Below are 16,359 nucleotides of genomic sequence, written 5' to 3' on the forward strand. Positions count from 1 at the left end.
GTTAACACAACAGTGCAAATTAGGAATTGGACAAGATAGAGGTACATATAAATAGACTAATACAAATAGGAAATGTGACCTGTTAAGATAAGACAATATTTCAGCCCTGATATTGCTAAGCCCCCTAGGGTAAGCACTTTAGCTTCAGTCAAGGAAGCAAACACTAGTACAGTCAGCACCTTGTTATGAAGTCAGTCTAAGAAAAGTGTCTTTTAAGTTGTAGATTGTCCTTAACATAAAACTCCTGTCTCTGTTCAGGCCACATTCTAGGGTGTTAAACTTTCTCATGAGTTTGAATTCCCACTCCTTCTGCTCCTGTTGCCTCTTGAAGTTACCCTTTAAAACTGTGACCTGAAGATCTTTGATGGTGTGGGTATTGCTGCAGAAGTTTGCTGCCACTGGGCCATCTGGGTTGCCATGTTTGATGTTACACCTGTGGGAGTTTATCCATTGGCGCAGTGTTTGTCCTGTTTCTCCCACATTTTGTAGAGTCCTGTAGTGGGGCATTTCAAACACATTATTAGGTATACCACGTTGTCTGATTTACCGGTAAATGAACCTTTTATCAGGTGTTCCTGTGGAGGGTGCGGTATTGGTACCTGGTCTACTTCATATATGTGTGCACAGGTTTCACCCCTTTATTGCAGGCAGGGAGATGTGCCATTTTCTGCAGGGCCTTGTAGAGAGCTACGCACAATCATTCCCTTTAAATGGGGGGACTGTCTGTATGCTAGGAGTGGAGGTTCTGGAAATATATATTATGTAGGTCACAATTTCTATTTGTAGTCTATTTATATGTACCTGTATCTTGTCCAATTCCTAATTTGCACTGTTCTGTTAACCTTACCCTATTCTGTCTTGTCTACTTCAAGTTATGTGACCTGACTGAATCCAGACCCCTGGACTATTTACAACCCATCCTCATTAGTGGTGCTTGCGAAGCAAAGCATCACTACTGTTATCTTGCAAACTTATTTTTATTCTTCTTCCGTATGAAAGTTTGGCGCGTAACTAGTCCCGCACCGTTTGTCCTAGACCCATGAATGAGGTGTCAAATCGTGCGGCTTAATCGGGAATGGGGTGGTATGACTTTTCTAAGGGGTGTGTGGTTAATTGCCCCTTGCGGGGGCAATTAACCACCCCGAAAAGTCCCATAGATTAACATTGAGGCCAACTTTTGACGGATTCTAGCGCAGAGAGGGAATCTTGTAGAAACGTTAAATTTACCACATTTGAAGAGGTTTGCGACCTGTGTCAGATGATACCCCACACGAGGGTATAAGTTTTACCCCCGGGGCAGGAGAGGTCCCCAAATTTGCCCCATTGACTTATAATGGGGAATTTATCGAATAATTAGTTTGTCGCAGACCCATGAATGAGGTGTCAAACCGTTCATCTTATTCGGGAATGGGGTGTTGTGACTTTTCTGTCCTATTTTGGGGACCCAAAAAAGTGAGCGGAGCCGCAAACAACCAATCAGATTTTCCCTATTGACTTCAATGAGAAAATGTAAACAGCTGTAATTCTCACAGTAATAAAGCCAGAGCTCCCAAACTTGGCACCGTGGGTCACTGGGTGACTGCAGCCAAAATTTACCTAAAGTGGGCGGAGTCTACAACAGCCAATCAAATTTCAGCCATTCAATTAAATAGGAAAATGTTAAACTGCTGCCGCTCTTAGACGGTTAATGGCAGCCTCCTCAAAGTTGGCACAGTTGGTCACTGGGGGACTGGGATTAAAATTAAGAAAAGTGGGTGGAGCCAAAACCAACCAATCAGATTTCTTTGATTGGTTTTAATGGGAACAATTAAGAAGGCTGCCATTCTCTCAGTATTGATGTCAGGGACCTTGAATATCACAAATGTGGTCGCTGGGGGTTTCCACTTCAAGTTTAGAAAAAGTGGGCGGAGCCACCAACAACCAATCGAATTTCATTCATTGATTTTCAATAGAAAAAAATAGAAATGCTGCCATTTTTACACATTAAATGACAGCATTCCCAAACTTTGGTATGTTAGTCACTGAGTGACTGTGGTTCACAATTAGGAAAAAAAGGGGCGGGGCAACAACAGCCAATCAGATTTGGGCCTGAGTTTTGCCACGGCAAGCACCACTCACATTTTCTTCAGGAAATGTACCTCTCTAGTTACTTTTATTATCTCTAGACGTTATCTCTGTCTATCTGTAACATTCTAATTTATTGCCCATAAACCCTTTTTCAATGATCTAACAGTATTTATATATGATGTGCCTTTCCAGCCTTTCATTTGTATTTTACCTGAAGAAGGGGCCCGTGTGCCCCAAAAGCTTGCAATTGTTACTTATTCAGTTAGCCAATAAAAGGTATCACCAAACTTTACATTTTTTGCATTTTTTCATTGGCTTACACGGTACAACATCCCAAATCTCTCTAACTCAGTATTTTGTTAACTTTGCAACCAGTATCTGCCATTTAACTAAAACTCGAATATTATTAAACCAAGCTCGACCAAACTCCCATCCACAATTTTATGTTATTTATTAATAAAATAACTTGAAAAAGTCCGGTCAGGAAAAGATTTAATAAAATCAAGTGAAAACTTGAATCTGCATCATGCCATTGTATAGAATGCAACATATTTTCTTCATCTGCATAACATTTGCTGTCATCCTGATTTCATTTGTTTAATATGAAAATAAAATAAAATATTTTAAAGTAGAAAACTTGAATCGTTGACACCCGAATCTCTTGATTTTTTTTGGTTATTGCCCTAAACCCCTGAATTTTTCAGATTATCATATGAAACCCATCGCAAATCATGATATCTTCATATTGTAAAAGGGGACATCTGCCATTGACTTCTACATGACCTTGGCAGGTTTGAGATGGCGGTTTTTTGGATTCGGGGTATAATAAATCTGCCTATCCTGGGTGTGATAAGGGCCTGGATCAATGTTTTAGCAGTAGTAGAACAGAAAAAGCAATTATTTCCACCATGTTACTCAGAAAGAAGTGGCATGTTCTTTTCAGGGATCCTGTGTGGGCTGAAAACATGAGGGACGGGCCTAAAGCAATGTCTAGAATGGTGATATGGTCACTAAGAGAGCAAATGGAAAGAAGAAATAGAAACAGACCAGGACACTCCAACAGAAGAAAAGGTCCTGGTAGAGACTGTTGGATTGTAGGTGCACTTATAGAGATAGGATGAGATCCAGGCTAAAGCAGAAGCACTGGTACCACTGTTACCAAGCATTTTCGAGGTTATTTGAAAGGAGAGAATGTGAATATGTAGAAAATGCAACAGTGAGATAAAGAGTAGGAGAATGGGACAGTGTCCCTGGTCCAACATGTTTTGCTTAAATCCTTTTTGCCCCAGTAGATGTTAGGTTTTTTAGCAAACATTACTAAAGTGTTCGATATGATTACAGATCACTAATATTACTTCTCTTTGCTTCTTCTCTGCAGCTCAGGCATTGTAACAGATGCTGTTCTTGTTAAAAGAATTTCAGCAAAGCAGAAAACTGTGCATTTCATTTGTGTGGCTCAGTCTGACGATCCTGAACCACTACCTCTACCTATAGCTTCTCCCTTGATACTGAGAGAAATCAATTTACACCTTCAGCCTGACCTCTGACCCCTAACGGCCCAACTTCTCCCCAGTGGCCCATTTACATTTCATAGAGACTCCTCTGACATTTGCCAGAACTCAAAGATATCCAGACTGGATCTGCTTCTGCTCTACCCAAATATCTGGGTCAACCCCATATAGGGACACTACATTCTCACACTGTTTGAATTTTGATGAGATATAAAGACAATCAGCTTGTTGATGTGCTTTTCAGTTAATGTAAATGCAAATTCCTGTTGTCCTGCAATGTTTGTGTCACTGTCTTTTCTCTTCTCAAGAAACCCACTTCCCTATCATTGCAAAAGCTTATCTCCTCAAAATATACAAAACTGCTGATAAACTCTCAGTTTCTCTTTATAAGAAAGAGTCCAATAACAGCATCAGGTTGGTGGGAAACTTTAATGATTGCCCCAGAAAGGGTTATCTAGCAAAGAAGACCAAACAGTAAATGTGCTCACTTGTTAAGTAATTTATTTATTTCAGTTTTGTGCAAGTTCTATTTGTGCCATAGAATCAGAACCAAAACCAAGAGTTTCCAATAAGTTAAAATATTAGTTGGCAGCAATGGTGCTCTGGATCCAGGAGTTGTAGTTGCAGACCTTGGTGTAGACACCAGGATAGTTCCTCTGGGCACATCCAATTCCCCAAGACACAATACCCTGCAGCTGTCCATTGCACACCACGGGGCCACCAGAATCACCCTATAAAACAGGAGAGATTGTTATTGGACAGATCTGAAATGGAGATATAGTACTTCTTATGGAAGATGAATCCTCCAGCAGATGGGTGATGATTGGGAGTCACCCTGAAAACTGCATTAAGCATTACCCAAATAGGAGAATACGTTTAGGGGCATCATAGAGATAGGGTGAGTTACCTGGCAGGAGTCCTTGCCACCCTCCAAGAATCCGGCACAGAACATGTTGTTGGTGATCTGACCGGGGTAGGCACCGGAACACTGGGCAGTAGTCAGGATGGGGGCACTCAAGCACTGCAGGAGGTTGGGGTAATTGGCTGAAAATAAAAGTTTGGATTTTAAATAACTGGATAAAGGCAACAATTGTCTGTTATTCACACATTTATCAAACAGGCTTTTCCCACATTGAACTGTACAGCAGACAAAGTGGACATAGTACCTGACACTACTGGATCAGCAATTGGGGCACCAGAAAACATACCGGTATACAGAGTTTAAATCCAGTTTATATTTTTATAAGTCTGTTTGTTGTTTTATGGGGGCAAGTCACCAATTATTCCCCCACAAAAAGCAAGGAACCCTATTTCTAGTCGGCTACAAGTAGCAGGTACTAATCTGCATGGACCTGTCTCATCACTGCCAGTTGGGCAGTTGAGTTGGTAACAAAGATATTGTTCTTCTGCAGAAGTCACAGCTATATGTGTCAGGTACCGCAGTAAAATCTACTCTCCAAATGTCAAAAAGCTAATTCATTTTACAAGTTTTTTGTTTCACATTTTATTCACCTTGCTCTGCACACTTTTGGTCTACCTTTTCATCAAAGTTAAAACATATATCCTTTAGAAATGGGTAATTGTTTATTACAGCACTTAAACTACTTGTCCTGATAACTTACAGCCACTGGTGGAAGTGTTGCCCCAACCAGAGATCAGGCAGCTGGAACCAGCGGCGGCACAACTAGAAGGCAGAGCCACAGCATTCACATTGGAGTTAAGGGAGGCAGGAGAGGCAAGTTTGATCAACATGATGTCATTGTCGATGGTCCTGGAGTTGTAGTTGGGGTGTCTGATGACCTTGGCAGAGTTGATGAATTGTTCTGTTCCTTCATTTAGGGCGATGTTGTGTTCCCCAAGCCTGACCTGGACGCTCCTTCAAGGGAAAGAAACAGAAATACACCAAAATGAAAAGACAATGGAGAAGAGATGTTTGTTAAATTCTGGAAAAAGAGATTCTTCTTGGAGAATAAGCTTTAATATTGCAAAGGAACAATGCCTAGAATGTTCTTGGTTATTATATTCAGAAAGGACCCATGTTTGAATTTAAAGTATTATAACCAACTATTGCACTAACTTCTACTTTCGTTAAAGCACAATTAGTTGAATAGGCTCATAATACAGTGTAAATGTAATAATACATGATAAAGATTTCATTAGATGCATTTGCCCCTTTTTTTAGGGTCCATGAGTATGTGAGTATACTGTCAAACCCCATGGTGATGGTTAGTAGGACTCTATACTTACGCTTGGTAACAGTGAGCGGCAGACACAACCCACTGGTTATTGAGCAGAGACCCCCCACAGAAATGGTAGCCAGCATTTAGGGAGACGATGTAGGGGACAGAGTTCTTAGCGCAGGTGGAACCTCCAATGATCTTATCATCATCAAAGGCAGCTGGGAAGAGAAGTCACATATTGTTTGAATATTTATCTTCATACTAATGTAGTCATCTATGAAACTCCAAATAGCAAAGTCATTATATTAGAAGACTGAAAACTCTCCTAAGGTAGGAGGCATTTGTTAAGAGGACTCACCTGCTGCTCCGAGGAGCACACAGATCAGAAGAAGTTTCATGGTGGAGATGTGTCCAAGTAGATGTTCTGCAGGAGAAACTTCTGGTATTTATACCCAAACCTACAGATCAGCCCTTCACCTCTAACCTCTATGTCATATAAATATAGACAAATACAAATATAAATATAGAACTTCAAACATGAATATCAGTGGCCTTGGTACAGAAATGGGAATGACGCAAAACAACACTTACAGTAGATTTCGGGCTTATCAGGACTGTTTAAATTCTGTGAAATTCTTTTTTTATACATTAAGCAGATTGCAACACTCGCCATTCCACTCAATCTTGTTCTTTAGCTCATGGTTTTTAAATGTGCAGAGGGATGCAGAGGATGAGAAAATAAAATTTACAATGTAGTTGATTCCCCACTGAGCTCAAAGGAGCAGAAAAACAGATACCAGTAATTTAAATTCAGGGATAAAGATCAAAGATTTTCCAAAAAACTAATTGCAAACATGTTTTAGAGAAGATACAACTCCTGCAAATAGATAGAAACGTCAGAACAAGAATATCTCAGAGATTCCATAAACAATGGACCTCAAATAACTGGCCTATTTCTTATTTCTGCCATTTAGTGGTCCTCAGTTCAACTTTGTGGCAGACATGAGCCCATGGCTGTTAATTAAAGGCCCTTCAAAAAAATAGTACTCAGTATTTGGCAAGATGATAAAGGAAGTTCATAACTTTTCAAGATCATCATCGTCATCAAATGCAGGAATGAAGTTCTTCTTAACCTTCCAAGGTCATCATTCTCAAACATAGGAAGGAAGTTATTCTTGACCTTCCAAGATCATCATCATCAAATGCAGGAAGGAAGTTATTCTTAACCTTCAAAGATCATCATCATCATCAAATGCAGGAAGGAAGTTATTTTTGACATTCCAAGATTATCATCAAATGTATGAAGTAAGTTCTTCTTGACCTACCAAAATCATCATCAAAAACAGAAGGGAAGAGAACAGTAACATGCAGTTTTGAACATAACAAGAGAGAGGGTTAGATGTACCTCAATAGATACAAGCATTTACATTTCCAAGGAAACACAAGTGTGTATTACAAATTTTCTTAATGATGGATCTTTGGCCACATCAAGACTAAAAGCCCTCTTTTTTTATCCAGGAAAAATCATCCCAACTCAAACTCACTGCCTTTGATGCCACAGATAAAATCCCACAATGCATCTGATTTGACAAGCTGATTCCAGAGGTCTAAAGCCTCCAGCTCCAACACAAAGGGACAGACTTCCAACAACAACTTCTGACATTCCTATAACTGAAGCTGCTGTAAGAGACCAACTTGCAAGGCAACCCAGTGATATAGGCAAGCTGTTATAATGGTTATGCTTAGGGAGATATGTGGTGGTCTGTAACATTGTGGCTGGGTTTGAACCAGTGACCTGCTGGCTACTATACAGACACCTATACCTCTGCTCTATATGAGCAGACATTTAAGGTCCTGGCTCAATGTTATTGATATCCTTGAATTCCCTGGTAGGCATGCTGAATTCAGCTGCTGCTAAGGTGCTCAGTATAAGTCATTATTCTGGCTATAGAAGCCCCTGCTCTGCACTTACTCACTGCCCATTATAGGTCAAATAAACTTGGTCCTTGGTGCTCTGATTCCTGAGATTGTTCTTCCTTGGATTCCTGCTACCTGTTCCTTTCCACTGTGTGATTTTATGGTTCTGACAGCAGTCTGTTCCTGACATGGATGCAAAAGAGCACACCTAGAACAGAATCCAGTCACTCCCCTGGGGTTTGAACTTGCCATACATGACATGATCTAAAAGCCTTAGAATACAAATAGAGGAGCTAGTAAGGGCTACTTACATGCACTCTAAAGATTGTATTTACTACAATTTAGATTCATTTTTTATTCACAAATCATATATGTACCCTAAAAATTTATGTTTTTTTTTTTAAATTCTCTAAAACTAGATTTATGAAATGTTAAAACCACAAATAACGAATACCAAAGCAAAAGCAGTCGACGACCTATAGAAGTCAATGGGAGCTGCACTGATCCTATTGGAAATTTTTGTTTTTTGCTTTTCAGCAAAATCACCCATGGATATCATCATAAAAGCAACACATGCAAAGATCTCTAGCTAACAGAAATGTAGTAACCTGTCTGATATCTGGTATTGATTATTTTGAGGAAAATCTTCTGAAACCTGTTTCGTATGATTATATCTGTGCATCTATGACCTGCTTTAGAACTCATTCCCAGCACATCTATTTGCACATCTTCTAAAAGTCTCCATTAAAGCAGTGGCTGTTGGATACTATGATGTGACCCTCCTGCTGCCACCAACAACTCCCTTCAACCTTACAACCTTACATTAAGCAAAATATAATTTAATGGCAACATTGGTGGCCTTTCAGATTTTAGATAACTGACCAGCCATATTGGGTGGGACTGAGGCTGAGAGCAAAGAAGTGGAGCACACTAGGAGCCCATTAAACCTTGATTTTTTATGGTTGAGGTTTTTAGGGAGAATAATTTTTTGTGGAAAAAACTTGAATTTTTAGAGATTTATCATACCCCAAAACTGCTAAAAATCGGAATCGGAAAATGCCCCATTTCAAACTTGTCGAGGTCATGTAGTCAATGGCAGATGTCCTTGAAGCTGTTTCTTGACATCATGATCTGGGCTGGAGAATTCGAAAAGGTTGGGGTTTTTGTCCTATACTCCAAAAAAGTTGAGTTTTCGTAGTGCAAATTTGATAATATTGAGTTTTTGGCGTGTCAATCTAGTATACTATGGGAATTGACACTTGATATTGTTGTGATGTTTTGTTGCTGCGTTTTTTTGAGGAAAATTATTGATAAATGAGTTAAATCGTGGAAGAGAGTTAGGTCGATTTTGTTTTCAGAAAAAATTCAGATGAATTACTTTAAAGTAAATGCAATATTATTCTTAGATAGGACTAATTGACTCGTCAAAACACCTTTTCAGCATTGGTTGTTAATTATAGCAATAGGTTTTTTTTTTGTAAGCCTACAAGTTTGGTAGAATTATCGTGACTTCTCTCCCTTTAATGAAACTGGTCTGTTCCAGATGTATAAGTGGATGATATGCTGATTGCTGAAGTCCACTTGCTGCCATCTTAGCTTATCATTTCTCTAGTAAATGTATCACTAGTGTAGGCCTATAGCTGCCATAGAGAGCTGGGCCCTTATTAGGTTTATGTACAACTGTGACCTGGGCTTCTTAGACTTGACAGTGAAAACGTTGTTGCCCTGAAATAGAGTTGAAATGTTTAAGTAGGGAAAGGAGTAATAGTTGTTCATATTCTTTGTGAAAGCCAGAGCTAAATGCATATGGGTCTAGGCTCTTATTAGGCGGGTGACTACTAATTGCTGCCGTTAGTTCCTCCGTTGTAAATATATTATCTAGTTGATATCATAGATCATGGAGAGTCAGATATAGAAGTTTGTTGTTGGTAAAAGCACTTTCAGAATAGCAGGGACATCATGGCTAATTTTATGTCAAGCTGAGACAGGGTTCGACAGCCTTTACAGAAGGTTTGTTTCTTTTCTGATGATGATGAAGAAAAATGGGTTATTTTCTAAAACCAGATTTCTGGGTTTTTAAATTATAAGCTTGCAGTATTTTATCTTTGTCAGGATAGTCAAAGGATCTTGCCAGGACATTTCTGGGTTTCTGGATTCAATAATCAATAAATGACCCAACCCTTTGTGCTCTTTTAACTATGGGAATCTATTTTAGCAAAGCTAAAGCCCTAGGTAACCATTGTGAATGAAATTCAATGAGTGACTCTTGTTTGTAAAGTTCAGGAATGTCCATGTAGTGTAAGTTATTTCTTCTTGACCTGTTCTCCAAGTCTTCAGGTTTTGTTTCTAATTCTTTAACCTCTTTGTCCAGAAACACCAGTTTATTATTAAAGGAGGAAGACTTCCATAAAAGAAACTGAATAGCCCGGGATACTTCCATAAATGACTGGATAATGAACAGAAGACATGGCATACGAAAAAGCAAGATTTAATAAAGAAGAAGAAATATAACACCTGTGTGGAAACCTTACAGAATGGGTTCAAGAAGATCGTTGGTGGGCAGGAAGTTCATAAAACTAGAGATGATCCAATCTAGGAGCTTGAAGGAGAACAAGAGCTGTTTGATCTGAGCTATCCTATCTTCACAGTCTGTGTGTGTGAACTCCAGTTTTAGTTATACTTATATTTAAAGCTTCTAAATTTACTCTCTCAGTGTTTTTTAAGGACAGTGAGTCCAATAAGAGCACATGGTTCTTGGGAAACGGTGTGGTACCTGGTGGGTTCTTTGTGTCTATGGCCAAAAACAAGTGAGGTACAGATACAAACGGCACCTGAAACAGAAGCAATATCATGCCCCTGAAAGACTTATCTAGCAAAGAAGACCAAACAGTAAATGTGCTGACGTAGTCATTTATTTTAGTCTTGTGCAAGTTCAGAACCAAAACTGAGACTTTCCAATAAGTTAAAGGATTAGTTGGCAGCAATGGTGCTCTGGATCCAGGAGTTGTAGTTGCAGACCTTGGTGTAGACACCAGGATAGTTCCTCTGGGCACAGCCGACTCCCCAGGACACAATACCCTGCAACTGCCCATTACACACCACGGGGCCACCAGAGTCACCCTAAAGAGAAGAGAGATTGTTATTGGACAGATTTCACATGAAGTTGCAGTACAACTTATGGAAGATAAATCCTCAGGCACACAGATGATAATTGGGGGGGGGTACCCTGAAAACAACATTCAGCATTATCCAGCTAAGAAACATCAGTGTTGGGGCATAAATAAATTGAGGTGAATTACCTGGCAGGAGTCCTTGCCACCCTCCAAGAATCCAGCACAGAACATGTTGTTGGTGATCTGCCCGGGGTAGGCACCTGTACATTGGGCGGTAGTCAGGATGGGGGCACTCAAGCACTGCAGGAGGTTGGGGTAATTGGCTGAAAATAAAAGTTTGGATAATAAAAAACTCAATATAGGCAACAATGATCTATTCCGACATTTATCAAACATGATTTTCCTATACTGAACTGCATAGTAGACAAAGACACAGCACCTGGCACTACTGAATCAGCAATTGGGACACCAGAACACAGATAGGACATATACAGCATTTGTGGGAGTAGAGTTTAAATCCAGTTCATATTTTCTGTAATATTTTGGTATAATGTATAATTATAAATGATTCTACCAGGGGAGCCTTAATTCTTCCCCTTTTTCTTGTGTACTGAGAGGCACATAGAAGAAGACCTGCACCAAGCACTACGGGATCAGGAATTGGGGCACTAGATTCTGTTCTGACCATGGAAATATACAGTGTTTGTGGGCAGCTCAAGGAGCAGCTACTATTCTTCCAGCATGGACATCACTGGCAGTTGTGTTAGTAACAAAAAAATGTTTTTTTCTGAAAGAAGTGTGTTGGGTACAACAGGGGAATTCCCAGTTAAAAATGCACCTCCCCAAATGTCAAAAAGCAAATGCATATTTTCAAATTTTTGCTTCATATTTCATTCACCTTGTTCTACATTCTCATCACAGTAAAAAAATTATATCCTTCAAAATGGGTATTTGATAACTTACAGCCACTGGTGGAAGTGTTGCCCCAGCCAGAGATCAGGCAGCTGGAACCAGCGGCGGCACAACTAGAAGGCAGAGCCACAGCATTCACATTGGAGTTAAGGGAGGCAGGAGAGGCAAGTTTGATCAACATGATGTCATTGTCGATGGTCCTGGAGTTGTAGTTGGGGTGTCTGATGACCTTGGCAGAGTTGATGAATTGTTCTGTTCCTTCATTTAGGGCGATGTTGTGTTCCCCAAGCCTGACCTGGATGCTCCTGTAAGGGAAAGAAACAGAAATACACCGAAATGAAAAGACAATGGAGAAGAGATGTTTCATTTAATTTTAATTTTACTTGGAGAATTAGCTTGGGGCTTACTGTGGAAAAGGAATAAAAATAGAAAGTTGTTGGTTATTATATTCAAAAAGGATTCATGTTTGAATGTAAACGTATTATAATTAACTATTGCATTAACATCAACTCTCCTGAAAGCACAATTAGTTGAAGAGGATTATAATACAGTCTAATTGTATCTGCCACCTTTTTCTGGTCTGTGAGTATGTGAGTATACTGTGAAACCCCATGGTGATGGTTAGTAGGACTCTATACTTACGCTTGGTAACAGTGAGCGGCAGACACGACCCACTGGTTATTGAGCAGAGACCCCCCACAGAAATGGTAGCCAGCATTTAGGGAGACGATGTAGGGGACAGAGTTCCTGGCACAGGTAGAACCTCCAATGATCTTGTCATCATCAAAGGCAGCTGGGAAGAGAAGGTACATGAATTAATTTTGTCTAAATATTATCTACACAGCAGTATAATCATTGGTGCTAATTGTGCAGTAGATGTGAGGACTTTTCCCCATGATACACCAAGAAAAAGTTGTACCACGTGATATAAAGATGAGACAAACAGACTCATGAAGTAGGAGACATTTGGCAAGAGGACTCACCCACTGCTCCGAGGAGCACACAGATCAGAAGAAGTTTTATGGTGGAGATGTGTCCAAGTAAATGTTCTGCAGGAGAAACTTCTGGTATTTATACCCAAACCTACAGATCAGCCCTTCACCTCTCATCTCTATCTATATATCCATATATAATCTACAGTCTGGTCATTTCCCTATGGGACCAGACTGTAAATTATATCCTTATAAACGGCGCGTTCATGCGTCAGAACGCGCCAATTATAAGCTTAAAGAGACAGCACTCGCAGCTGCTGCCTTGCTTCCCACCGCTATAGCTTTCGGGGCTCCCCATCTAATCACTTCCCACAATGGATTTACCTGTTTTATGCGATGAAGGGCTTCTCTTTCCTTCATCGCATGTCTCACTCCTGTCACAAGTCTCCCTGCAGCTGCCTCCCTGGTGTCGCTTTCCTCACAGGATTCGGCTCCATTTTCACTCCCCCTCCCGTCCAGTGTCTGAAGTCTCGCTCCGCCTCCCTTACACTGCCTAAATCTCGCTCTGCCTCCCTTACACTACAAAGTCTCGCTCTGCCTCCCGTCCACTCGCTCCCCCTCCTTCCCTGCATGACCGGTAAAAGAAAATGATGTGACACAGAGGGGGAGCGATTCTTTAGATAGTGGACGGGAGGGGGAGTGAAAATGTAGAGGAATCCTGTGAGGGAAAAGAGCGAGACCAGGGAGGCAGCTGCAGGAGACGTGTGCCATTTAGAAAGCAACAATAAAATACAGGTACCTAAAAGAGCTGCAGTTAAAGATAAAAATCAACTTGTAGAGACACTTCAAAAAAAGTTAAAAGTAAAACTGAACCCAGAAACTGTAGATTATAATAGATAATGTACCCCCCACTTAAAATTTATAAAGATATTAATAGTCACCTCGGAGTTATGTGACCTGTATAAAAGCACTCGGCCTGCGGCCTCGTCCTTTTATATGGTCACATAACTCCTCGGTAACATAATATCTTTATAAATTACAGTAGGGGGTACATTATCCACTATATATTACTCCAAACATGAGTATCAGTGGCCTTGATGGAGTGATGGGAATGACGCAAAACATTTTACATGAGATTTCAGGCTTATCAAGACTGTTGAAATTCTGTGAAATTCTTTTTTTATACATTAAGCCGATTGCAACACTCGCCATTCCACTCAGTTTTGTCCTTTAGCTCATGGTTTTTACCTTTACATGGGGGGGGGGGCAGAGAATGAGAAAAGAAAAACTATATAATGAAGCTGAATTTCTTTCTGATTCCAGACTGGGCTCAAATGGGCAGAAAATCTGAGAAATGACATTTAAAGTAATGGATAAAGAGGAAATATTTACTAAAAACAAATTGGATGATAACATCTTTGTTTTATAAGTAATGTATCAGTGTTTGCAGATGAGACAAAACTATCAGCCCAATTAATTCCATCCAGGATGTGGCACTTGCAACAGGATCTTGACTAACTGTCAGTCTGGGCAGCTAAGTGGCAAATGAGATTCAATGTTGATAAATGTAAAGTCCTGCACCTGGGATGTAACAATATCCACTTATACCCTTAATGGGACTGCACTAGGCAAATCCATAATGGAGACGGAGCTTGGAGTCCTTGTAGATAATAAACTTGTCTGTAGCAAGCAATGCCAGTCAGCAGCATCAAGGGCAAATAAGGTATTGAGTTGTATTAAATGGGGCAGAGAGTCACGGGAGGAGGGGGTCCCACTGTATAGAGCACTGGTAAGGCCCCATCTAGAATATGCCCTACAGTTTTGGTCTCCATCCAGGGCCGGAACTAGGGGTAGGCAGAGTAGGCCTATGCCTAGGGCGCAAAGTTGGAGGGGCGCCAGGCACGTACCTGCTCTGTCACCTACCCTATCTCTGGTCCCTCTCTTCTTGTCTTGTTGTACTTCCACAGACACCGATTCAGGACTCTGCTCATGCCAACTCGCTTGCAAGAGCTCCGATTCGTGCATGCATGTGCTCAGCCGGCGCCACGGCCGGCCAGGTCGGCCTGGTCGGTCTGGCCCGGCTCTGTCTCCATCACTCAAACAGGACATTATTGTATTAGAGAGGATAACAAGAAGGGCAACTAAGCTGGTAAAGGGAAAATCTTAGCTATGAGGAAAGACTGGCCAAATTGGGGATGTTCACGCTGGAGAAGAGGCGCTTAAGGGATGATATGATAACTATGTATTTATTTATATATGGGAATCATATAATAATCTCTCTAATGATTTATTTACCAGTCTCTCTAATGCTTTATTTACCAGTAGCTTATAGTACAAGTTGATCCAGGGACTGGTCCCATTGCATTTTGGAGTCAGGAAGGAATTTTTCCCCCTCTGAGGCAGATTGGAGAGACTTCGCATGGGTTTTTTACCTTCCTCTGGATCAATTGGCAGTTAGGCAGGTTATATATAGACTTAAGGTTGAACTTGATGGGTGTGTGTCTTTTTTCAATCTAACTTACTATGTTACTATGTTACTATATACCTCATTAAAAAGAAGACTTCCAGATAAGGCACTTGAGCTCAGGGAAGACTGGCCATTTACCCTCCTAAAAATCACCAGAAAGCCCTTCATTAGCTGAAATATCTGCTTAGTATCTGAAGTAAAAGGCTGGCTGACATTTATGTGCCGCAATTCCATTTACTTATTTATTATTTACTTACCCTAATGAAGACTTTAACCCAGGATTGGAGCAGAGGGGAGGGTGAGAAATGTGAACATTGCAGCAGAATCACCCAAAATGTTCCCTTATTTGAAGTGCAATCATCTCTTGGTGATGAAGAATCAAGCTGGAGAGTCTGTTTGATAAAATCATGTTCTCGGGTACCATTAAACAACTTTGCTACTGGAAAACTTCTGGAAAACATATACAAGAAAAGTCCTGAACTTGACAGATTGACTAATATTGTGATTGTGGTCTCTGTGCAACTTAGTTTGCAGTTTGCAGAGGTTTGGGGTTTGACCTGGAGAAATACTAAAGAGAAACATAGATAACTTATAAATATCTGGGTAATGATCAGCTTCTCCTTCAGTCTAAAGTTATTTACCTTTTGTCTTTAACAATAGACAGGAGCGCAAATGTTTCCCTGATACAGATTTCCAATGGTAAAATCTTCATTTGAATTAGGGGGATTTCATCACATTGAATCTGACCCATTGTATGTGCATTGTGAGAACTGAAAATAATAATTGTATTTCTTATGCTTGTTCTGTACATTTCAATATCTCAACAACATGAATATCCTCCAATATGGACTAAAATGTGTGGGAATTCTTCAACAAAAAGAACAAGGATTTTAAAATATAAATGAAAGAAGTTAAATACTTATACAGCCTTAATTCAAGGAACACAAAGAATTTCATACCCCAAATAGCAATTTCAAAAAAAGATAAAAAGTTGGTACGTGAGTTTCTCTTGCAGGTGCAAGCTGGTTAATAAACACTTAACTATGTACAAAATAGAAAAAAACTTGGAGGGTGATTTGAACAAGGACCATATTTAGGCATTTGACAAATTGAACTCACACACTTAGGAGCAGATTTATCAACATCACAATTTGAGTTTACACAAGTCTTTCATAATAAAAAAAATCCCAATCTTGACTATTTTTGAATTTGAGATTTATTACTTGAAACAATAAACTAAGCTGGTAAATTTCTGTAGTG

At 40.0% G+C, this 16,359-nt stretch overlaps 3 protein-coding genes across 3 annotated transcripts in view; all 3 read right to left on the reverse strand.

The window, feature by feature from the left end:
• LOC443731 (TCR VDJC BV5 BJ1) overlaps positions 1-16,359 on the reverse strand; it is a 188,089-nt gene that overhangs the window by 52,133 nt on the left and 119,597 nt on the right.
• LOC108695986 (trypsin) lies at positions 4,063-6,171 on the reverse strand. The gene is made up of 5 exons (XM_018224945.2): positions 6,117-6,171; positions 5,826-5,976; positions 5,201-5,454; positions 4,486-4,622; positions 4,063-4,309 (listed from the first exon to the last, which is right to left on the reverse strand). The coding sequence occupies exons 1-5, from the start codon at positions 6,154-6,156 to the stop codon at positions 4,160-4,162; spliced, it is 732 nt and encodes a 243-aa protein (XP_018080434.1). The 5' UTR covers positions 6,157-6,171; the 3' UTR covers positions 4,063-4,159.
• Positions 10,572-13,141, reverse strand: prss2.L (serine protease 2 L homeolog). Its single transcript, NM_001095641.1, is given in 5 exon segments — positions 10,572-10,795; positions 10,975-11,111; positions 11,752-12,005; positions 12,343-12,493; positions 13,017-13,141. Coding segments are annotated over 3 exon segments (417 nt in total). The 5' UTR covers positions 11,882-12,005; positions 12,343-12,493; positions 13,017-13,141; the 3' UTR covers positions 10,572-10,645.

The sequence above is a fragment of the Xenopus laevis genome, chromosome 7L, assembly GCF_017654675.1.
Source record: "Xenopus laevis strain J_2021 chromosome 7L, Xenopus_laevis_v10.1, whole genome shotgun sequence".
Classification (NCBI taxonomy): Eukaryota; Metazoa; Chordata; class Amphibia; order Anura; family Pipidae; genus Xenopus; species Xenopus laevis.